Source organism: Pelophylax lessonae (assembly GCF_965119305.1).
Source record: "Pelophylax lessonae genome assembly, chromosome: 6".
Lineage (NCBI taxonomy): Eukaryota > Metazoa > Chordata > Amphibia > Anura > Ranidae > Pelophylax > Pelophylax lessonae.
Genome location: NC_138773.1, coordinates 115624949 through 115649052, shown reverse-complemented (window position 1 = coordinate 115649052; position 24104 = coordinate 115624949). Strand labels below are relative to the sequence as shown.

Here is a 24104-nt window from a genome sequence, read left to right as displayed (position 1 = left end):
GACAGGGACCCAATTCCACTGCCACATTGCTCTCCTAGGTGAGAACAAAAGCTTGGCCTGCCCATTCGCAACCTCCTGGGACACGTTACCTGTTCAAAAAGGCTGCAGGACCAATCTAACGGCACAACACAATCTTGTACATGCTTAGTGGAGAATTGGGTGTGAAACAGCAGGAAGTCACAGCCAACTCCCACATCCAAGACTGTGGTGCCAGAGGTACAAAAACCAGTCAAGAACCGGCCCTGGTGAAGACAGCGCTGGACCCCTGGGCGGGTTAATGTCTGTTTATTAAAACTAAGCAGCTACAGTATTTGTAGCTGAATTTGTATTTTTTTTTTTTTAAATGACTGGAGTTCCTTTTTAAAGGAGAGTTAGGAAAGGGAATAGGGAAAATGAGAAGGGCAGAGGAGGAAGTTGTGCAGGATTCCTGAGAACATAAATCTGCATATGCTAAATGAAATAAGAATTGTAAATCTCCCTATATTATACAGGGCTAGTAAAAGGTATTTTTATATATATTATCTTATTTGCATATGGTTTATTTAAGGAAATGCAATATTGTGGAAGGAGCTGTGTTTTAACGTATGTTTGGGTGTCCTTTTGAATGCCTTTGCTATTTTGGCTTAAAAGCACCATCAACAAAGGGCCAGAAAGAATAACTAAATCCATGGGATATGGTGACTGAATTCGCTTTTTTTTTCTTCAGGCTCAGGAATCTTTCAACAAGTACAGAAAATACCTGTTGATCTTGCCACAAATGCAGTGTCTTTGTCACTTCATATAAACTGAATGTTATTTATCTTCTGTAAGCTACAAATCTCCTAACCCCCATTTAATAAAGTTTAACAAAGACAGATACAGTGGGGATCGAAAGTTTGGGCACCCCAGGTAAATATTTGTATTAATGTGCATAAAGAAGCCAAGGAAAGATGGAAAAATCTCCAAAAGGCATCAAATTACAGATTAGATATTCTTATAATATGTCAACAAAAGTTAGATTTTATTTTCATCATTGACACTTTCAAAATGACAGAAAACAAAAAATGGCATCTGCAAAAGTTTGGGCACCCTGCAGAATTTATAGCATGCACTGCCCCCTTTGCAAGGCTGAGACCTGCCAGTGTCATGGATTGTTCTCAATCATCTTCTGGGAAGACCAGGTGATGTCATTCTCAAAGGTTTTATATGCCCAGACTCATCTGACCTTGCCCCAACAATCAGCACCATGGGATCTTCTAAGCAGTTGTCTAGAAAACTGAAAATAGTTGACGCTCACAAAGCTGGAGAAGGCTATAAGAAGATAGCAAAGCGTTTTCAGATGTCAATATCCTCTGTTCAGAATGTAATTAAGAAATGGCAGTCATCAGGAACAGTGGAAGTTAAAGCAAGATCTGGAAGACCAAGAAAAATATCAGACAGAACAGCTCGCAGGATTGTGAGAAAAACAATTCAAAACCCACGTTTGACTGCACGATCCCTCCCGAAAGATCTGGCAGACACTGGAGTTGTGGTACACTATTCCACTATAAAGAGATACTTGTACAAATATGGTCATCATGGAAGAGTCATCAGAAGAAAACCTCTTCTACGTTCTCACCACAAAAATCAGCGTTTGAACTTTGCAAATGAACATATATACAAGCCTGATGCATTTTGGAAACAAGTTTTGTGGACCGATGAGTTTAAAATTGAACTTTTTGGCCGGAATGAGCAAAGGTATGTTTAGAGAAGAAGGGGCACAGAATTTAATGAAAAGAACCCCTGTCCAACTGTTAAGCATGGGGGTGGATCAATCATGCTTTGGGGTTGTATTGCAGCCAGTGGCAGAGGAAACATCTCACGAGTAGAAGGAAAAATGGATTCAATAAAATGTCAGCAAATTTTGGATGGTAACTTGATGCCATCTGTGAAAAAGATGAAGTTAAATAGAGGATGGCTTCTACAAATGGATAATGATCCTAAACACACCTCGAAATCCACAGGGGATTACATCAAGAGGCGTAAACTGAAGGTTTTTCAATGGCCTTCACAATCTCCTGACCTCAACATAATTGAAAATCTATGGATAGACCTTAAAAGAGCAGTGCGTGACAGACAGCCCAGAAATCTCAAAGAACTGGAAAACTTTTGTAAGCAAAAATGGGCAAAGATACCTCAAACAAGAATTGAAAGACTCTTGGCTGGCTACAAAAAGCTTTTACAAGCTGTGATACTTGCCAAAGGGGGCAGTACAAGATATTAACTCTGCAGGGTGCCCAAACTTTTGCAGTCACCATTTTTTTGTTTTCTGTTATTTTGAAAGTGCAAATGATGGAAATAAAATCTAACTTTTGTTGACATATTATAAGAATGTCTAATCTGTAATTTGATGCCTTTTGGAGATTTTTCCATCTTTCCTTGGCTTCTTTATGCACATAATACAAATTTTTACCTGGGGTGCCCAAACTTTCGATCCCCACTGTACTGTATGTTTGCAGTCCAGGAACAGGAAGTATGTTATTTGCAAGAAGCCTGACAAACAAAAGTTAATATAATGTCGTTTTTTGTTTTTACAGGGGATGATTGGCATTGAATGCAAATATACACTATATTATCAAAAATATTGGGACACCTGTCTTTACACGCAGATGAACTTTAAAGGCATCCCAGTCTTAGTCTGTAGGGTGCAATATTGAGTTGGCCCACCCTTTGCAGCTATAACAGCTTCAACTGTTCTTGGAAGGCTGTCCACTTGGTTTAGGAGTGTGTCTATGGGAATGTTTGCCCATTCTTCCTGAAACGCATTTGTGAGGACAGGCACTGATGTTGGAGTGACTGCCTGGCTTACAGTCTGCGCTCTAATTCATCCCAAAGGTGTTCTATCGGTTGAGGTCAGGACTCTGTGCAGGCCAGTAAAGTTCTTCGACCCCAAACATGCCAATCCATGTCTTTTTGGACATTGCTTTGAGCACTGGTCCAAATCATTTCTTGGAGGGGGCGGGGGGGGTTATGGTGTGAGGTTGTTTTTCAGGGGTTGGGCCTTACCCCTTAGTTCTAGTGAAGGGAACTCTTAAGGTGTCAGCATACCAAGACATTTTGGACAATGTCATGCTCCCAACTTTGTGGGAACAGTTTGTGGTTGGTCCTTCCTGTTCCAGCATGACTGCGCACCAGTGCACAAAGCAAGGTCCATAAAGACATGGATGAGCGAGTTTAGGGTGGAGAAACTTGACTACACACTGACCTTAACCCAATGAATTAGAGCACAGACTGCCAGCCAGGCCTTTTCTCCAACATCAGTGGCTAATCTCACAAATGTGCTTCTGGAAGAATGTCTAAAATTCCCATAGACACACTCCTAAACCTTGTGGACAGCCTTGCCAGAAGAGTTGAAGCTGTTATAGCTGCAAAGGGTGGGCCAACTCAATATTGAACCCTTTGGACTAAGACTGGGATGCCATTAAAGTTCATGTGGGTATAAAAGCAGGTGTCCCGATACTTTTGGTAATATAGTGTATTTCAGTCTTCTGGCTATTTTGTGGCACAGCTCCATCTATTCCTTCTTAGGACAGAGCAGCCTCAGTCTCAGCTTCTTTGACGTCAGAGTTCCCCGCTAGACCATAACAGGAATTGTGCCAGCTGATTGGAGAAAAGCCAATGTGGTACCAATGTCCAAAAAAAGTCCGAGACATATTCCTGGAAACTACAGGCCAGTCAGACTAACATCAATAGTAGGTAAATTATTGGAAGGGATGATAAGAGACTATATTCAAGACTTTGCTGAAGAAAAAAGTATCATTAGTACTAATCAGCATGGGCTTACGAAGGGTCATTCCTGCCAGACCAATCTATTAACATCTATGAGGAAGTGAGCTGCCATCTAGATAGGGGGAGGCCTGTGGATGTGTTGTATCTGGATTTTGCAAAAGCATTAGATAAATTTCCCCATAAACGCTTAATCTACAAGCTGAGGTCTGCCTGCAGGCATGGACCATAGGGTTTGTTCTTGGATAGAAAACTGGTTATAGGAGCGTGTCCAGAGATTGGTGATTAATAACGTGTACTCAGACTGGTCTGGACTGGTAAATAGGGTACCCCAAGGCCCCGATTCTGTTTAATTTATACATAAACAATATAGAGGATAGGATGAATAGCTCAATCTCAGTTTTTGTGGACAACGCAAAAATAAGCAGGGCAATAACTTCACATCAGGATATAGACATTTTACAGAAAGACCTGAATAAAATAATGGGATGGGGAACTACATGGCAAATGAGGTTTATTGTGGAGAAATGTAAGGTAATGCACTTGGGGGCCAAATACATAAACACAAACTACTCACTAGGGGGAGAACCTCTGGGGAATCAAGGATAGAGAAAGATCTGGGGGTCCTAGTAGAAGACTGAGCAACAGCATGCAATGTCAAGCTGTAGCTACCAAAGCTGGCAGGATTTTAGCATGCATTAAAAACTCTGGTTAGGCCACATCTGGTGAATTCCATCCAGTTCCGGTAATCAGTCCTCAGAAGGGATGTGCTGGAGCTGGAGAGAGTCTAGAGAAAGACAACAAAATAATAAGGGAACTGGAGGACCTCAATTACAAAGAACAACTACAAGCACTAAATATATTCTCGCTGGAAAAGGAAAGCTTGAGAGGGGACATGATAGCGATTTACAAATACCTCAATGGTGATCCCAGCGTAGGAAAAAACTATTCAGTCTCAGGGAGTGTAGAGTGAGAGAGAACACAGAGCCACACAGTGAGATTGGAGGAGAAGCGGTTTAACCTTATGCTGCGTAAGGAGTTTTTCACTGTCAGGGTGATAAAGATGTGGAACTCTCTTCCATAACTGGTTGTGTCAGCGGGGTGTAATGATATTTTTAAAAGACTCTTGGACTTGTATCTTAAAGAACACAACATACAGGGATATGGGAAATGATTATCGACACTGACACACGTACACCTACACAGGTTGAACTGGATAGACGATTGTCTTTATTTAAATTTACCTACTATGTAACTACAGTAAAACCTTGGATTGCAAGCATTATTCATTCCGGAAACGAGCTTGTAATCCAAAGCACTCATATATCAAAGCGAATTTCCCCATAAGAAATAATGGAAACTCAGATGATTTGTTCCACAACCATTTATTCATAAGTCCTTCAGTCTATAGTCCACATAAAAAGCTTAAAGCAATGTGACTTCAAGGCAACTTTGAGGCAACTTCAGTGAATGCCTGGGTAATCTTCCTTTAATGTTAGATCCAAATTACATCAAGTAAGATGAGGATCCAATTTAGGGCTCATGCACACTGCAGCTCAAAAAAAGCTGCTTTTACAGGCATTTGAGCTTGTATTTCACCTTAAAGAAGCTTATGTTTTTTTTGTGTTCTTGTGCGCGCTTTTATTGAGCTTCTTTGGGCTTCTTTGAACATAAGCATTTTTTTTTTGTTACAAACCCTTCTTTAAGTCTGTGGGCGCCAGTCTGATAGAAGTCGCCTTGAAGTAGTACAGGAAACTTTTCTAAAATTGGAGCGACTTCAGTAGTGCTAATTAAGACAGCTCTGATTGACTAAAATGGGATTTTTATACTCAGTCTCTTTTATACTCAGTTGTGGCATGACACTACTGTTATTACAAGACCTTGCTCATTTATCAAGTTAAAATTTATAAAGAAAAATTTTGCTCATCTTGTAAAACACTCGCAGATACTTACAATCCAAGGTTTTACTGTATATGTAACTATGTCAGTCTGGTTCTATAGCCAGACAGACCTGCGCTCTCATTTGTGAGCAACACTTGTCTGACTCCAACCGACCCTTTCTCTGCTGAAAAAAGCACCATCTGCATCTCCACACATGGATATAACATCCATTTTTCACAAAATATAATTATATATTAAATATAGTAATTAGTGTGGGTAACTGAATATGACTTTGCATCAGTTGTTTGCTACCCTTGTAATGCAAAGTTCGGTCTGGAAAGGGAGAAAGAGACGATCAGTTGTCCTGCAACGATCCTTTGCCAGCAAGAATATGCTGATAGGAGGAGAAAGCAGAGTGACATGAAGATAAACTCCTCATTCTGCTACTTAATTTTTGATCTATCACAGGCCTAGTGCAGGTACAAAATCAGTTTCTATTATGTAATTGCAGTAAAGAAATGTTAGGTCTTGAGACACGCTGTGCCATCTGTCTATCCATTAATGGACAAATTTAAATCCTGAGGCCAGAAAAAAACGCTCCTGTATATGTACATCATCTTTCAAAATCACATTGAGTCTAAGAATATCTTAAAAATCGAATTCAGCAGCAGTCACTTGTGTTTTTTTCTTTTCAGCAGGAATCCAATTTGGATGAGCTAACAAAGCAAGCATCAACATTGTTAGTTCCAGTGGTAGTTGCCCTCATTAATCTCATCATGCCTCTAGTCTTTGCCATGTTTGGTCTTGTGGAGAAATTCAAGTATCCCCGCCATGAAATCTTTGTGGAGATTTTGAGGTGAGGCTTTTCTTTTGGTATATTTGTGATACAAAACTGAAATGACATTTCTGACTTGTTTATATGGTTATGTCTTTTATAGAAATATTCTTCTGAAAATCTCAATTATTGGAATTTTGTGCTACTACTGGCTGCAGAAAGTTGCAGAAAGCAACCTTGAGGTGGGTCACGCTTCTGTAAGTTATAAATCAGCCCTGGGAATACCAGTACTATTTTTATGTTTCCTGCATTTTTCCCTTAAAATGTATGTCAAGCAAAAAATGCATTTTTTAATAAAGCTAGAAAAAAATTCAATTTCTGCTGGGTTTGTACTGCTAACCAGGGTGATAGCTTTACCCTCATTTCCTGTTCTGATGACTGTAGTTTCACCAGAAAGGGAACAAGGAGAAAAAGTGCAACAGGGACACAGGCAAAATCTGACAGGGGAACCAGTCTCCCGCTACTTTACTAAAGAAAAGTTCCCCCTCTATTTCCTTTGTCTGCTAAAATGTTATCAACAAGACAGGAAACAAAGGTAAATCTCTCCTAGTGGAGCCCCAGGCAGCAGTAAAACCCTGATGGGAAGGCCCCACTCTATCCAATGATAAGAACATTAGAAAAAAAGGTTTTGGATGGACATACACTTTCATTTCCAGTGTCCATGCAGGAGTCTTTATTATTTATACAGTACATTCTCACTCCACATTTGTGCGAAAAGTATTGTGAACAAAAAAGGGGTGAGAGGGATAGGTGCCGCTGCCTAAGAGGAGAGTGGTGAGTTGTATTTCAGTCTGGTGTACCACAACCAGAAAAACTATATATTTAAATTGTAAAAAAAAGAATGTGTAGTATAAGTGATAGTTGTTACATAAATAAATATATATGCCTTATGTGAATAAAAAAATTAATAAATAAATAATATTACTTTTATTCAAAGTGGCATGTGCTAAAGGTTTAAAGTATGTAAGTGACACTGTGAACAACAATGTAATACACCATAATCATAAAAAAAATATATAAAAAAGTGAAAACCTGTACATACGGATAAATAAATAAGTTCAATCCATACAAACCCTCTGTTAACACTTCTCCAGAAGGTGACTAGGTGCTTAAAAAGTGATAAGTGCTGTGGACTATTACGCGAAAATTGGAAATACGTTTGCCCAGGGGACTTTAAATAAGGCTACACACTCATATAAAGATCTTCTATAATATACCAGGTAGTTCAAATGTTTATTGAACAAACATATAGATAGTAAACACATTCAGTAAAAGCATATATATATATATATATATATATATATACATTACTCTTTGATATAAATCACTGATTGGCTACAACCCAAATATAGGTATATGGATACACATTTCGTCACTACCAGTCCTGCTCTCCGTGTGACCCCTGTGCCCACTGGAGCCCCCCCCCCCCAGGGCTCCCGGGACAGACTTTTCCAGTGGACCGTCATTTCCAGTGCTTTCATATTGAGACTTACTCAGTGAGCATGGAGTTTTGATGATTGCTCAGTCTTTTATTCAATATTCCATATATGCACACATATATTATTTACAATACTGTCCTACTTTGTAGATACATGATATACACCTACTCCTGAGGAAGCAAATCATATTTTGCGAAACGCGTTGAGTACAAGGGTGCTACATTTTATCATGTTGTGTACATGTCTGTATGTGCTTACAATGCATGTCTATGCCATTACCTTATATTTTATACTTTATATGTATTTTATGTATTTGATGCTGCTGACCAGTCCAATATGCTTTTACTGAATGTGTTTGCTATCTATATGTTTGTTCAATAAACATTTGAACTATGTGGTATATTATAGAAGATCTTTTATGAGTGTGTAGCCTCATTTAAAGTCCCCTGGGCAAATGTATCTCCTGTTTATATGTAATTTGGGATGGAGGCACACTACTTAGATGGGGGATTCAGATCACACCCCCTGTTTTGAATTACACAGAAATTAGTTTATGGTGATATGCCCCAAACACAATAACGTGAAAAAGTACTGCAACATATGAATGAATAGGACACTTTAAAAAATGAATGAATAAATATATAGTCCATAAAAATATCAGTCCCAGACAATGAAGGTGGATGGTGGAAATAAAAGTGCTTGTGCTCCCCGCTCTCCCAGGACAGCACTCACCAGAAGGAAAAACCCCTACAGGGGTGTCATGTCTCAATCACTGGATAAGTCTGGTTGGTACAGCTATGCCTGAGGTCCCCACAGGGATATAACATCCCAATCTCTGAATAGGTATGGATGATTCTCAAACTGAGCCGCTTAGGCCACGGATGCCTGTCCAATTTAGCAATCCCCAGGTAAGTAAAGCTGGAAAGACCACATAGTGTAAATCTGCATATATGATTTTATTGAAGAAAATAAAATATTGTACTCACATGTACAGATATCTAATGAGCATGGTAAAACTGCAATTCCGGAAACGCAAATGCGTTCCAAAGACTGGAAGCGGAAGTGACGTAATGGTGCTCAAAAAGTATTATGCACCGCTTTTATCTAATCTTTACCCCTAAGTAAAGTATACAGACAAGCTATATAGACAGAAGTTTACAGTATTTGATTTGTGCTGGCTAACACCTATAAAACCATGTACTGGACTGTTTTAACAGACAATTGCACGGTCATGCGATGCTGTACCTAATAAAATTGGTGTCCTTTTTCCCACAAAAAGAGCTTTCTTTTGGTGGTATTTGATCCCCTGTGCGATTTTTATTTATTGCACTATAAACAAAAAGTGCAACAATTCTGAAAAAAAAAACAATATTTTTCACAATCGATATAACATTCCTAAAAAAAAATTTGTATTCTGCTACATATTTTTAGTAAAAAAAAAAAAATCCCAATAAGCGTATTTTGATTGGTTTGCACAAAAGTTATCACGTCTACAAATTAGGGGAAAGATATTTATGTCATTTTTATTTATTTATTTTTACTAGTATTGGCGGTGATCTGCGATTTTAGCGGGACTGCGACATTGTGGCAGATAGATCGGACCCCTAACTGACATTTTTGACACTTTTGGGGGGACCAGTGACATTACTACAGTAATCAGTGCTAAAAATATGCACTGTTACTGTAATAATGACACTGGCAGGGAAGGGGTTAACTCAGGGGTGATCAAAGGGTTAAGTGTGAGCCTAGGGGGTGTTTACTAACTGTGAGGGGGTGGGCTTGTGGAATCAACACAGAGACATGTGATCCTAAATAGGAGGACCACAGGCACTGTGTGTTCATTCCAGAGAGAACAACAGTCCCATGGATCGTCTTCCCTGCTGCCTAATGGAGGCACAAACCACCGTACAGGTACAGGTACAGCGCAGCCGAGCCAGCCTGCCGCAGTGCAGCAAGAAGTTAAAGTGGTTGTATACCCCACTTTTTACCTACAGGTAAGCCTATGATAAGGGTTACCTGTAGGTAAAATGAATATCTCCTAAACCTGCATGGTTTAGGAGATATTCACCCTGGATGCAGCCGCTGACATCAGCATCGCATGCGCTCTAAAGGTCCGGCGAATTGTACCGGAACTTCAGAGCTTCTTGCCAAAACCGAGGGCTCTCACGCGCATGTGCGGGAGTGACGTCATCGTGGCTCCGGCCACTCACAGCACCGTAGCCCGCAATCACGGAAGAAAGGCTTGGAGAAGATGTCAGCCCTCTCAGCGGTGCCCAGGCACCCCTGAGAGGGCTTCGTTCTAAGGTGAGTATTTTATAATGTGCTAATATGCGATGCATACTAGCACATTATGCCTTTTTCTTGCAGGTTTGGGTTTTTTTTAGCGGGTTTACAACCGCTTTATTGCATGGTCCCATTATTAATGTCCATTAAACCTACTTTAACTATACCAAGTCCCTATAATCTGAATGCAAAAATAATGTTTAAAGCTGAACTCTGACATAAGCATATATTGTGTAAATACAAGAGGCATGTGTATTCTTGCTTGAATTATAGTGTGTTTTGTATAGGGTGTTATTGTTTTCCAGATCTGTGCAGTAATCTGGTGTGAAACTTTGCTTCTGTGCAGGAACTTCCTGTAATAAAGACCGGTTACTGCTGCTCTCTCTTCTTGTGCAGGGTAACTAGTCTTGCTTCCACTCTCTTTCTATAGGTTTTTTGCAGGTAGCTTGTAGTGGATGGGGCCTGCTGAGTTCATCCTATAGCTTTGCTAGCTGCACAGGCTACATACAGCACAGTGATGATGTTCATGCCATTTTTACAAGGTGATACCTGTGTCTGCAAAAAGTATTTGATGCATAAAACGTGTAGTTTTACCCTTTGTGGCTATTGAGGAATATGTCTAAATGAAAGTGTTTATGCCCTGAGTTTAGCTCTAAATTATTAACATATTTTTATTGAGGCTTTTCCAGTTCAATAAAGTAAATAATTTATAAAAAAAAAACAATATTCTCTCTTTCATCCTTCAAACTGTTGAAAAAGGGAGAGATCATACTGCCATAGGTAGTTGTAAGGAGTATACAGAATACCAGTTAAAGAATATGTTGTCTGGTGTTTATAAGTACGTTGGCCTAACGGGAGGATAGAGTTAACCCAACAGTACCATTCCACCACTGTCCGGGAGTTCTTCCATATGAGCAAAATTATCTTCTTGGCAAAAAAGTACAAAATATGTAGCAAGTTTTAGCATATTTTGAAATGCCCTCCAACATTCCACAAAGACAAGTTTTTAGATTACAGACATAGGGCAGAACTGGAACAATAGAAAACTAAGTTGTCCACTTTTCAGCAACACTATACCAAAGGGCAAGACCATAAAGTATGAGAATAATGTGCCACTTTGCCACAGCCCTGAAAACACAATGGAGGTGAGTATAGGCTAAGCTTATAAAGCCAGAACCAGGTATAATACGTGGTAAACCTTCAACTGTATTACCCTGCAATACTGATCCTCAAACTCTAGCCAATCTTCATCAAGCAATTGGGTTTGCCATATATCTTTGGATCTCTGGTATATAGAATCAAATGTTTTTACAGGGACTGATAAAACCAGGGATACCCACAGAAAGGCCAAACTGGAAATGCACAACACGTTTTATTTGAGAGTAATTAAATGTATAATTAAATGAAATTTGGAATTCATCCTGGAGTTGTGGGAACAACTTAATTTGTTTGGACAGCAAAAGCTGCTAAACTGTGAAAGCCCTTGTGTAAGCCAACATTTTTATGTTGGTAATTACTTCCAAAGCAAATTTTTAATTGCATGTTTATTTTTTGCAACACAGCCATGGCATGAGTGGAAAACCTCCTGTGTATTATTTATATATACACCTAAATGTGCCATGTGTCATGAGGTTACCCGTCTCTGAACTAATGTTTCTACATTTTGTTAGTAGGCATAGCAGGGAAGCTTTCTGCCCCTGTCATCACCATGTGCAATGGGGTGAGACTAAACAACCATCATCATGCAGGTGACATTTTATGTGGGAAAGTGAACTTTCATACATGAGGGTGAAAACTACATTCCGTCTTTCCCTGCTGCTTGATAAGAATGCTAAAGAGAGAGTTTTAAGTAAAGTAGATTTACAATCACAAACTAAGCTTGACTGTAGACATAGGAACATGCCTGGGTATTAGGAAACCATGTGAGTACTGACCCCAGTGGCGGCTGGTGAAGTTTTAAGATGGTGGGGCGCAAGACCCCGCCCTTCCATTTTGACCCCTCCCATTTCTCAGAATCCCCACCCCTTATAGACTCCACCCATTTTGCCCCCTGTATTTTGCTTGCGTGAAAAAATTCTCCCAATATATCACATATTAAGGGGTCCATCAGTACTAGTATATCCCATAATAGGGAACAGGGGTCCTATTATGGGATATACTGGGAGAGACATCCTATTATAGGATACACTGACTGAGAGTGGCACAAACCCCACAGTACAGACCCCCCCCCCCCCACAAACCCCTCAAACACAAACCCCTCAAGCACAAACCCCACAGTACAGACCCCCTAGCACAAACCCCACAGTACAGGCCCCCTAGCACAAACCCCACAGTTCAGATCCCCTTGCACAAACCCCACAGTACAGGCCCCCTAGCACAAACCCCTCAAGCACAAACCCCTCAAGCACAAACCCCCTAGCACAAACCCCACAGTACAGGCCCCTTAGCACAAACCCTACAGTACAGGCCCCCTAGCACAAACCCCACAGTACAGACCCCCTAGCACAAACCCCACAGTACAGGCCCCCTAGCACAAACCCCACAGTACAAACCCCCTAGCACTAATCCCGCAGTACAGACCCCCTAGCACTAATCCCACAGTACAGACCCCCTAGCACTAATCCCACAGTAAAGACCCCCTAGCACAAACCCCACAGTACCGGCCCCCTAGCACAAACCCCACAGTACAGGCCCCCTAGCACAAACCCCACAGTACAGACCCCCTAGCACTAATCCCACAGTACAGACCCCCTAGCACAAACCCCACAGTACAGACCCCCTAGCACTAATCCCACAGTACAGACCCCCTAGCACAAACCCCACAGTACAGACCCCCTAGCACAAACCCCACAGTACAGACTCCCTAGCACTAATCCCACAGTACAGGCCCCCTAGCACAAACCCCACAGTACAGGCCCCCTAGCACAAACCACACAGTACAGACCCCCTAGCACTAATCCCACAGTACAGGCCCCCTAGCACAAACCCCACAGTACAGGCCCCCTAGCACAAACCCCACAGTACAGGCCCCCTAGCACAAACCCCACAGTACAGACCCCCTAGCACAAACCCCACAGTACAGACCCCCTAGCACTAATCCCACAGTACAGGCCCCCTTTCAATGTAGTGACCAGTATAAATGCCCCCTTTCAATGTAGTGACCAGTATACATGCCCCCTTTCAAGGTAGTTCAGCTTTAAACATTATTTTTGCATTCAGATTATAGGGACTTGGTATAGTTAAAGTAGGTTTAATTGACATTAATAATGGGACCATGCAATAAAGCGGTTGTAAACCCGCTAAAAAAAACCCCAAACCTGCAAGAAAAAGGCATAATGTGCTAGTATGCATCGCATATTAGCACATTATAAAATACTCAGTGAATGGGGGGGAGGGGCAGCAGCGCTATCCCACGGTACATAGTCTACAATGTAACTCAGGCAGGCTTGATGGAAAACCTTGAAAAGTTTATTTATAAAAATTATATATAGTGATGATGATTAAAACATAATAGAATGTATTCCAAACCAGATCTGTGGCGTTGCTGGGGGTCACAGGATGACCGAGCCGCTGGGTGAGCCGGAACTGTGTAATGATCACAGCAGGGAACCAGGCATAAGGGAGAAGGATCTTATGTGCCAAAAGCAGACCGGACCAGCCGGTAAGGTGGCGTGGCTTCCTCCCACCCGATAGTGTGGCTGCTCGCACTGAAGCAGTGTAGACGTGCCGCGGAGCCGCCAACCAGAGGTATCCACAGTGGAGGTCGCTACTCGTAAGCGGCGTCAGCAAGCGTCGGGACCTGGCCTGGAAAGCATCAGAGTTGCCGTGACGACATGTTTCGCACTGCTGTGCTTTGTCAAAGTCACGGGAGGAACAGCAACCTGAACATTTAAGGTGGAGGAGGGGGCGGGCACCCAGTGTCTCGATATCATCATTAACCCCTCAACATCCACTCTTATAAAAGATTTTTTAAAAAGGAACATAGATAAAAGCAATTGCTACTGCATAAACAGTTGGTAATGCTTGTGGACATATGCATTCAGTACTGGTACAAACATAAAACTGCAGATATGAGAAAGAATAATAAAAAACGCCAAAATAAAAAAAAAAAAAACGCATAATAAAAACGCATAAAAAAATATATAAATAAATAAATGCAAAATAGAAACAAAAATGACCAGATGCAAGGACAACAACAACAATGATGAAATATATGTATAACAAAGGAAAAAAAAAAAATGCATAATAAAAACGCATTAAAAAAAAAAAAAAAAAAAACCCACAGACAGATTACACAATTGTGTGTACCTCCAACTCCTCAAGCAAGAAAGAAAAAACAGAGGTGAAGGGATAGAAAATACGATGAAAATTTACAACCTTTCATCGTATTCTCTTACAGGTGCTGAACTGGCGTTGCTGAAAAAAGGACTCAGTTTCTCCCCTTCAGCAGCACCAAACAAGTTTGGTCTGTTTAAGGATCTGAATAAATTCATCCGTACCTTGACATTAAAGAGACATTACTCTGAATATGGGAAAGGTAAGGATATACCATCAGAAATTCCGGTAATCACAGAGCCTAACAATGTAAATGATAATGAAATTTTGTCCGTCCTACAGGAACTATGGGTAGAAGGGAATGTAGAGGGTTCTTTCGAGTTTAGTTTGGATCCAGAGGTTGTTCACACCAATCTCAAGCCTGCATCCACTTTCTTTCCCGTTCGGTCCAAGGGTCCCTATATAGAGACTTACTATCAGGCTGTGTATAGAGACCTAGCCCAGCTGTGTGATGATTCGCACAAGAATGGAAGATCTCCAAATCTAACCAACCTAGAGAAACAAGCACTTAAAAACCTTACAGCTAATAAAAATATCATTATCAAGCAGGCAGATAAGGGAGGCAGCCTGGTGGTCATGAATAAACTCGATTATATACAGGAAAGTTATCGTCTGCTGTCAGACCCTGATACATATATGTTGCTTAGATCTGATCCCCTCCCTGCCTTTCAACTTGAACTCCAGACCTTGGTCAACAAAGCATGGAGAGAGGGTCTTTTGGACAAAAAAGAGAGAGCATTCTTGCTTCCCCCTGTTGTTAGTACTCCGTATTTCTATCACCTGCCCAAGGTCCATAAATCTTTGACAAACCCGCCTGGCAGACCGATGGTAGCGGGCACGGATGGGTTTACCAAGGGTCTGTCAGTATATATAGACCATTTTCTTCAGCCGATTGTCAGCTACCTGCCATCCTACATTAGGGATTCCAGTCAAGTAATTGATACCCTGAGCCACTACAAGTGGGAGGATAACTACATGTGGGCCTCCCTGGATGTATCCTCGTTGTACACCTCGATCCCGCACAACATAGGTCTGAGGGCTATTAAACATTTTTTAACTAGCTGTGGAAAGATCAATTCCAAGCAGGCCAATTTTATAGTTGACTGCACGGATTTTTGTTTATCACATAACTATTTTACGTTCCTGGACCGTTTCTATCTCCAACTCAAAGGAACAGCGATGGGGGCTAATTTTGCCCCCTGTTATGCCAACCTGACCATGGGCCACTGGGAGGAGTTGTACATCTGGGCCAACAATCCCTTTGCTCGACATCTCGTGTACTATGGCAGATACATAGATGATGTCCTGCTCATTTGGGATGGAGGTCCGGATGTCTTCTCCTCCTTTGTGGCCCATTGCAATAACAACGATATGGGTTTGACTTTTACCCATGTTCTGGATGCGGATGAGCTGGTGTTCCTTGATCTGGTCCTATCGCATGAGGATGGCAACATCATCAGTAAGAATCATGTGAAGTCGGTGGGAGGTAATTCTTACCTCCATTTTTCCAGCTGTCACCACCCATCATGGAAGAATAACATTCCGAGAGGCCAGTTTAATAGGTTGAGGAGAAACTGTTCTAAAGATAGTGAGTACCTCTCTCAGGGAGTCCATATGTCTCAAAAATTCCTAGAGAAAGGGTATCCATCTGGGTTGGTTAAGAAGGCATTTGACGAACAGATTGTTTCCAGCCGTCCCAAGGGATCTGTAGCGTCAAATAAGAACACCAATGGCGTTAGGTTTATCACAACCTTCAATGACCAATTCTCTTTAATTGGTAAAATTATAAAGAAACATTTTAACATTCTCAAATTAGATCAAAGATTGGCTCCCCTTTTACCACCTACACCTCAGATCACCTTCCGCAGGGCCAGAACGGTAAAAAACATTCTGGCACCAAGCAAACTCAAGAGCACAACGACTGGCCCCCTATCGGACATTAGAACATTCTTTGACAATCGAACAGGGGTGTTCCAATGCAGGAAGAGAGGCTGTCTAACATGCCAGTTCATCCAACATGGACGGACCATGATCTGCGATGGGTCAGGCAGGGAATACCAGATCAAGCAGTTCATCACTTGCTCCACTGACTATGTGGTGTACGTTTTGAAGTGCCCATGTAATTTATTATATGTAGGACGGACTATAAGAACAATGCGAACCCGAATAGGTGAACACCGGAGGTTAATCCACAAAGGGTGCGATAAACATAGCGTCCCTCGCCACTTCCTACAAGTCCACAAAAAAGATCTTAAGGCGCTTGAGGTAATGGCTATAGAATCCATCCCTAAAGGCACCTTGACTGACAATGAGAGATTCTCCCTCCTATGTAAGAGGGAGACCTTTTGGATATTTAAATTTGGGTCTTTGGCCCCTGGGGGCTTGAATGAGGAGTTGGAGGTACACACAATTGTGTAATCTGTCTGTGGGTTTTTTTTTTTTTTAATGCGTTTTTATTATGCATTTTTTTTTTTCTTTGTTATACATATATTTCATCATTGTTGTTGTTGTCCTTGCATCCGGTCATTTTTGTTTCTATTTTGCATTTATTTATTTATATATTTTTTTATGCGTTTTTATTATGCGTTTTTTTTTTTTTTTTTTTTTTTTTTTATTTTGGCGTTTTTTATTATTCTTTCTCATATCTGCAGTTTTATGTTTGTACCAGTACTGAATGCATATGTCCACAAGCATTACCAACTGTTTATGCAGTAGCAATTGCTTTTATCTATGTTCCTTTTTAAAAAATCTTTTATAAGAGTGGATGTTGAGGGGTTAATGATGATATCGAGACACTGGGTGCCCGCCCCCTCCTCCACCTTAAATGTTCAGGTTGCTGTTCCTCCCGTGACTTTGACAAAGTACAGCAGTGCGAAACATGTCGTCACGGCAACTCTGATGCTTTCTAGGCCAGGTCCCGACGCTTGCTGACGCCGCTTACGAGTAGCGGCCTCCGCTGTGGATACCTCTGGTTGGCGGCTCCGCGGCACGTCTACACTGCTTCAGTGCGAGCAGCCACACTATCGGGTGGGAGGAAGCCACGCCACCTTACCGGCTGGTCCGGTCTGCTTTTGGCACATAAGATCCTTCTCCCTTATGCCTGGTTCCCTGCTGTGATCATCTACACAGTTCCGGCTCACCCAGCGGCTCGGTCATCCTGTGACCCCCAGCAACGCCACAGATCTGGTTTGGAATACATTCTATTATGTTTTAATCATCATCACTATATATCATTTTTATAAATAAACTTTTCAAGGTTTTCCATCAAGCCTGCCTGAGTTAAATTGTAGACTATGTACCGTGGGATAGCGCTGCTGCCCCTCCCCCCCATTCACTGACTTATGCTGAATCAGCATTAATTAGCAGCAGCACCACACGGTAATTTGACTTTATTCATTCCTGAGAGTGAGAGATATCACAGTTAGCGCTGGAAGTCCCTTTGTTGTTTTATAAAATACTCACCTTAGAACTAAGCCCTCTCAGGGGTGCCTGGGCACCGCTGAGAGGGCTGACATCTTCTCCAAGCCTTTCTTCCGTGATTGCGGGCTACGATGCTGTGAGTGGCCGGAGCCACGATGACGTCACTCCCGCACATGCGCGTGAGAGCCCTCGGTTTTGGCAACTACCCCACAATACAGACCCCCTAGCACAAACCCCACAGTACAGACCCCCTAGCACTAATCCCACAGTACAGGCCCCCTTTCAATGTAGTGACCAGTATAAATGCCCCCTTTCAATGTAGTGACCAGTATACATGCCCCCTTTCAAGGTAGTGACCAGTATAAATGCCCCTTTCAATGTAGTGACCAGTATACATGCCCCCTTCAATGTAGTGACCAGTATACATGCCCCTTTCAATGAAGTGACCAGCATACATGCCCCCAATGCAGTGACCAGCATACATGCCCCCAATGCAGTGACCAGCATACATGCCCCCAATGCAGTGACCAGCATACATGCCCCCAATGCAGTGACCAGCATACATGCCCCCAATGCAGTGACCAGTATACATGCCCCCAATGCAGTGACCAGCATACATGCCCCCAATGTAGTGACCAGCATACATGCCCCCAATGCAGTGACCAGTATACATGCCCCCAATGCAGTGACCAGTATACATGCCCCCAATGCAGAGAAGTGGCTGGGGAAGCTGCAGCCCTCTTACCTCTCTCCGTGGTGTTAGGGGGGGAGTCTTGTGCTGAGCTGCTGTGTGGAGGGATGAGGGAGCTTGTCGGCGCCATCTTGAGTGGCAGTGTGTGTCGGGCTGTCGGCTTCAAAGTCCGGACCGGATGGCTGCGGCTCCATGTGTCTTCCTTCTTGTGGAGTATGGGGCTGCTGCGGTGAGTCGCTGGGTTACCGGGCGTGGAAGGCAACTCATGGACTCCTGTCCGACGCGACTCCTCTCTCTGCCTCTCTGCGCCGGGAACGGAAGCCGGAAAGTGATCGTGATGCCAGGGCGGTGCACCGCCCCCCACGCGTCACGTCACCAGGTCCATGTCCTCCTGTGATTGGTCCAGGCTGGAGTCTGGACCAATCACAGCCCGGACATCAGAAAAGTGGGGAGTGTCGGGGCGCATTGCTCTGCACCCCGATGACCCCCAGAAGAGTGCCAATTGGCGCCTCTGCCAGCCGAGGGTGGGGTCGGGTGGGGTCAACCCCCCCCCATACCCAGCACTAAGTCCGGCGCCCCTAGTGGGTGAAAAATAGACACTTTTTTTTTTAATTTAATCTTTTTCTTTCTTCTTTTTTTTTGGGGGGGGGGGGGCGGCGCCCCCTATCGGCCGGCCGCCACTGACTGACCCCCTCCCTATTAAATGTATTAGATGAAGGGCACACAATCTCTATTTCTATCCTATGACTGGTATTACTAGTATATCATAAACATTTAAGTAGAACACTTTGGAAATGTTCTGGCCTGACTGTTCTCTACACATATACTCCACATTCCTTATACTTTCTAACGAAAAGGACATCCATTATTTTATCCTAGTGGTAAGTGACCATTTGATAGGAAAAAATCGAGATTATGCTTTGCGTCCATCAAGGACTTATAAAGCAATGGCTGTGCAACTCCCAGCAAGCCGCACATCTCAGAAGTGAAGACCAGTAAGTATAAGACTGGAGGAGAGTTTGCTGTTCAGTGATCCTTTGACAACCTCAGTTACTAAACCAGGAAGTTCAGGAACTACACATGTAAGCAGTTTCAAAAATATGTTTAAAGCGCAAGATCAACTATACAGAATTGCAAATCTTTTAGCAAATAAAATAGTAACCGTATGCTCACTTCAGAAAATTGTTGGCCCTTTATAGCAACAACAACCCTTTACCTCTATTTTTCAAATTCAGGGTGAAGATCAAGATCACTGATGCTGAGAGAACATTGAACCGCTTCTGTGCATTTCATGAACACATGTACAGTATCTCATAAAAGTGAGTACACCCCTCACATTTTTGTTAAAATTTTATTATATATTTTCATGTGACAACACTGAAGAAATTACACTTGAGTGTACAGCTTGTATAACAGTGTAAATTTGCTGTCCCTTCAAAATAACTCAACACACAGCCAATATTGTCTAAACCGCTGGCAACAAAGGTGAGTACACCCCCAAGTGAAAATATCTACATTGGGGCCCAATTAGCCATTTTCCCTCCCCAGTGTCATGTGACTCGTTAGTGTTACAAGGTTTCAGGTGTGAATGGGGAGCATGTGTGTTAAATTTGGTGTCATCGCTCTCATTCTCTCATACTGGTCACTGGAAGTTCAACATGGCACCTCATGGCAAAGAACTTTCTGAGGATCTGAAAAAAAGAATTGTTGCTCAAAATAAAGATGGCCTAGGCTATAAGAAGATTGCCAAGACCCTGAAACTGAGCTGCAGCACGATGGCCAAGACCATACAGTGGTTTATCTGGACAGGTTCCACCCAAACAGGCCTTACCATGGTCGACCAAAGAAGTTGAGTGCACATGCTCAGTGTCATATCCAGAGGTTGCCTTTGGGAAATAGATGTATGAGTGCTGCCAGCATTGCTGCAGAGGTTGAAGGGGTGGGGGGTCAGCATGTCAGTGCTCAGACCATATGCTGCACACTGCATCAAATTGTTCTGCATGACTGTCGTCCCAGAAGGAAGCCTCCTCTGAAGATGATGCACAAGAAAGCCTGAAAAAGGTTTGCTGAAGACAAGCAGACTAAGGATATGGATTACTGGAACCATGTCCTGTGGTCTGATGAGACCAAGGTAAACTTATTTGGTTCAGATGGTGTAAAGCGTGTGTAGTGGCAACCAGGTGAGGAGTACAAAGACAAATGTGTCTGGCCTACAGTCAAGCATGGTGGTGGAAGTGTCATGGTCTGGGGCTGCATGAGTGCTGTCGGCACTGGGGAGCTACAGTTCATTGAGGAAACCATGAATGCCAACATGTACTGTGACATACTGAAGCAGAGCATGATCCCCTCCCTTCGGAGACTGGGTCGCAGGGCAGTATTCCAACATAACGACCCCAAAAACACCTCCAAGATGACCACTGCCTTGCTAAAGAAGCTGAGGGTAAAGGTATGAACTGGCCAAGCATGTCTCCAAATCTAAACCCTTTTGAGCATCTCTGGGGCATCCTCATATGGAGGGTGGAGGACCGCAAGCTCTCTAACATCCACCAGCTTCGTGATGTCATCATGGAGGAGTGGAAGAGGACACTAGTGGCAACATGTGAAGCTCTGGTGAAATCCATGCCCAAGAGGGTTAAAGAAGTGCTGAAAGATAATGGTGGCCACACAAAATATTGACACTTTGGGCCCAATTTGGTCATTTTAACTTAGGGGTGTACTCACTTTTGTTGCCAACGGTTTACACCTAATGACTGTGTGTTGAGTTATTTTGAGGGGACAGGAAATTTGCACTGTGATACAAGCTGCACATATACTACTTTACATTGTAGCAAAGTGTAATTCCTTTAGTTTTGTCACATGAAAAGATATAATAAAATATTTACAAAAATGTGAGGGGTGTACTCACTTTTGTGAGATACTGTATACCTCAATACTTACTAAGGCTAGGCTCACATCTGAGCGGGTGCAGGAAGGTGTGAAATCACACACCTTCCCATACCCACAAAGAAAAATACGCTGCTGCTTAGGAGATGCGTGGGGGTGTCATTAACCCTAATGGTAACCCCATGCACTGGAAACCGAACTGTACTATGCTGTTTCCCTGCGGCTGCATTTTTGGAGGTCTCTGGATGTATAGCAGCCAGTTCAAATGAAGCTACTGGAAACTGCATAGATGTAAACTAGGCCTAAATCTCAAAATGATACACAAACATACTGTACAGTATATGGGTGCACCAATAGTTATCATCTGCTTAGATTAAGTTGTTAGATAAAAAAAAAAATTACTGGAGATATGTAAGAAATTCTGTATATAGTCCTACAGAACAGACAGTGCACAGTCCACCTGGGGTTTGCTGCTTAGCTGCAGACAGGAAACAGGAACATAAAGAAAATACATAGAGGTTACCATAGATACAGCTATAAGCTTATAAACACTGCCATCTATTGGTTGAAGAATATATCTCTACTAAATATTGATGTAAAGTAGTTGTTGCACAAAATACAATTCTGTATTCCAACAAGTTGAAATAGGACAGGTTTTGTTGAGCCTTGCCTCTGGCAAGGCATCTGGGTCAGATGGTTTTCCTTTGGAGATAAATAGAAGTTATATGGAATCAATTATACCTGCCCAAAAGATGATATAATAAAAAACTTTTCTGGTGGACAACTGCCACACAATATATGATGCCACCATTATGCTGATAAGGATCTAGTGGACTGTACTCCTTACAGATTTATCTTCCATTCTAAACCTTGATTACAGATCTCTGGCCACTAAGTTGATTCATTCTGTTATCTCTTATACATAGTGACAAACTGGCTTTACAGTATTCTTGCTATTCATGATGATTAATGTTCACAGAACTCATGTCTTGGCTCAGCTTTCAGGCCATGTTCCAAAGCTGCATGTCTTGGTCTCTGCATACAAGGCTCTTGATTCTGTAGCCATTTTTACTAGCTTGCCTCAATCATTTTGGTTAACCCCTTAGTGCCGTCCGCCTCCCAGCCCTTTAAGAGTTCTAACAGCCAGGAGGCAGGCCTTTAGGTCATGTGACCTCTGTAATGGGCAATCACAGTGGTTACATGATCAGAAACCTCCTAGTCGCAAGCATGCAGTGGGAGCTTACTGATCACTGCTGATTACCATGTTGGGAGCGTGCAGGGAGCGGGCTCTTAGCACAGAAAGTAATTTACACAGGGCCGCATATAATGTGTACTGGCAACGCCAAGGATTTGAGGTCCACATTTTAGGATTCGATATGTATACTTTATTCCTCTTCATACTCTAATATTTTGGCCAATGCTTCAATATCCCCATCTTTACAGAGGTACGGGGCAAGAATGCACCTTGTCTCTGGTTCTATCTGCTATGGCAATAGAGGCTTGCTATTAAAATACTTAAAATGGAGACTTTTGGTGGAACAGCACTTGGAGGAACAACTGAGCAATGCACCAACAATGTAATACTATTTTTTTAGAACATGGGCACCTCTTCAAACTATTGAACAGTTTGGAGAATACTTTACACCAGAAATTACTAAATTTCGGAACAGTGGTTTGGACCTGGACTGAGTGACAGTCCTGTCTGGACCACCATGACAGCACCATTCAACTGCCTGTTTCCTCTCCTCCCCCTGCTGCTGCAACTGCTAAGATCTTCACAGCAGGGCAGAGAGCGGGAGGTGCAACAGGTTTGGACAGAGGATGGGAGCTGCCCTGTTTTAAGGTTAACAAGTGAACAATTGGGTGGTTCTAGCAACTAATCATCCACTTGTTAACAGGAAAATTTGGGAAGCTCCCACCCTTCATCATCCAAACCTGTTTCAACTCCTGCCCCCTGCTCTGCTATGTAAGGTAAGACTTGAAAGGGGGGATTGGGATATAAAGGTTGAGGAAGGGATGAGGATACTGATGTAAAGGGGGGGGGGGGCTGTGCTTTTAAGGAGGCTGCAATGTAAGGGAGGGCCTTTGATGTAAAAGGGGCTCTGTGAAGTAAAGCAGGGAAATCTGTGATGAGGGGGGGCTGCGATGTAAAGCGGGTGAGGTTGTAATGGGAAGGATCTGAGGCATAACAGAAACATGAGATTCAGACCTCTGCTGGAAGAAACTTTTACTGACTGTATCTCTGTGAAATGTAATTCTATATCCTTGCTCTAAACCATATTAATTGTCATATGTCAGTAATTTTACTTTCATCCTAAACACCACTACCACCTTGCTTTAATCTCCTCTTAAAGTGGAATTTCAGCCTAACGCTAAATATGCCTAAAAATGTTCCTTTCCCTTCCTGCTACCTATGCTGCCTAACCTGTGTAAAAAAGATATGTATACCTACCTTTTTTTTATCTTCTCCTGTCCAGACACGTTATTCCCTGTGTAAGTGAGCAGCGGCTGCAGGAGACAGCTCGATAACAGCTGGGAATTTCAGGAGCCACGATGTCGCCCATAGGCTCCCATGTCCCAGCCATTGTCAGCA

At 42.5% G+C, this 24104-nt stretch overlaps 1 protein-coding gene across 1 annotated transcript in view; it reads left to right on the top strand.

Moving 5' to 3' along the window:
• Window positions 1-24104, top strand: part of TMC5 (transmembrane channel like 5) — a 269346-nt gene that overhangs the window by 176575 nt on the left and 68667 nt on the right. The window contains exons 12-13 of the mRNA XM_082260900.1: window positions 6324-6481; window positions 6564-6642. Coding sequence (XP_082117026.1) covers window positions 6324-6481; window positions 6564-6642 — 237 coding nt within the window. The remainder of the gene's footprint in view (window positions 1-6323; window positions 6482-6563; window positions 6643-24104) is intronic.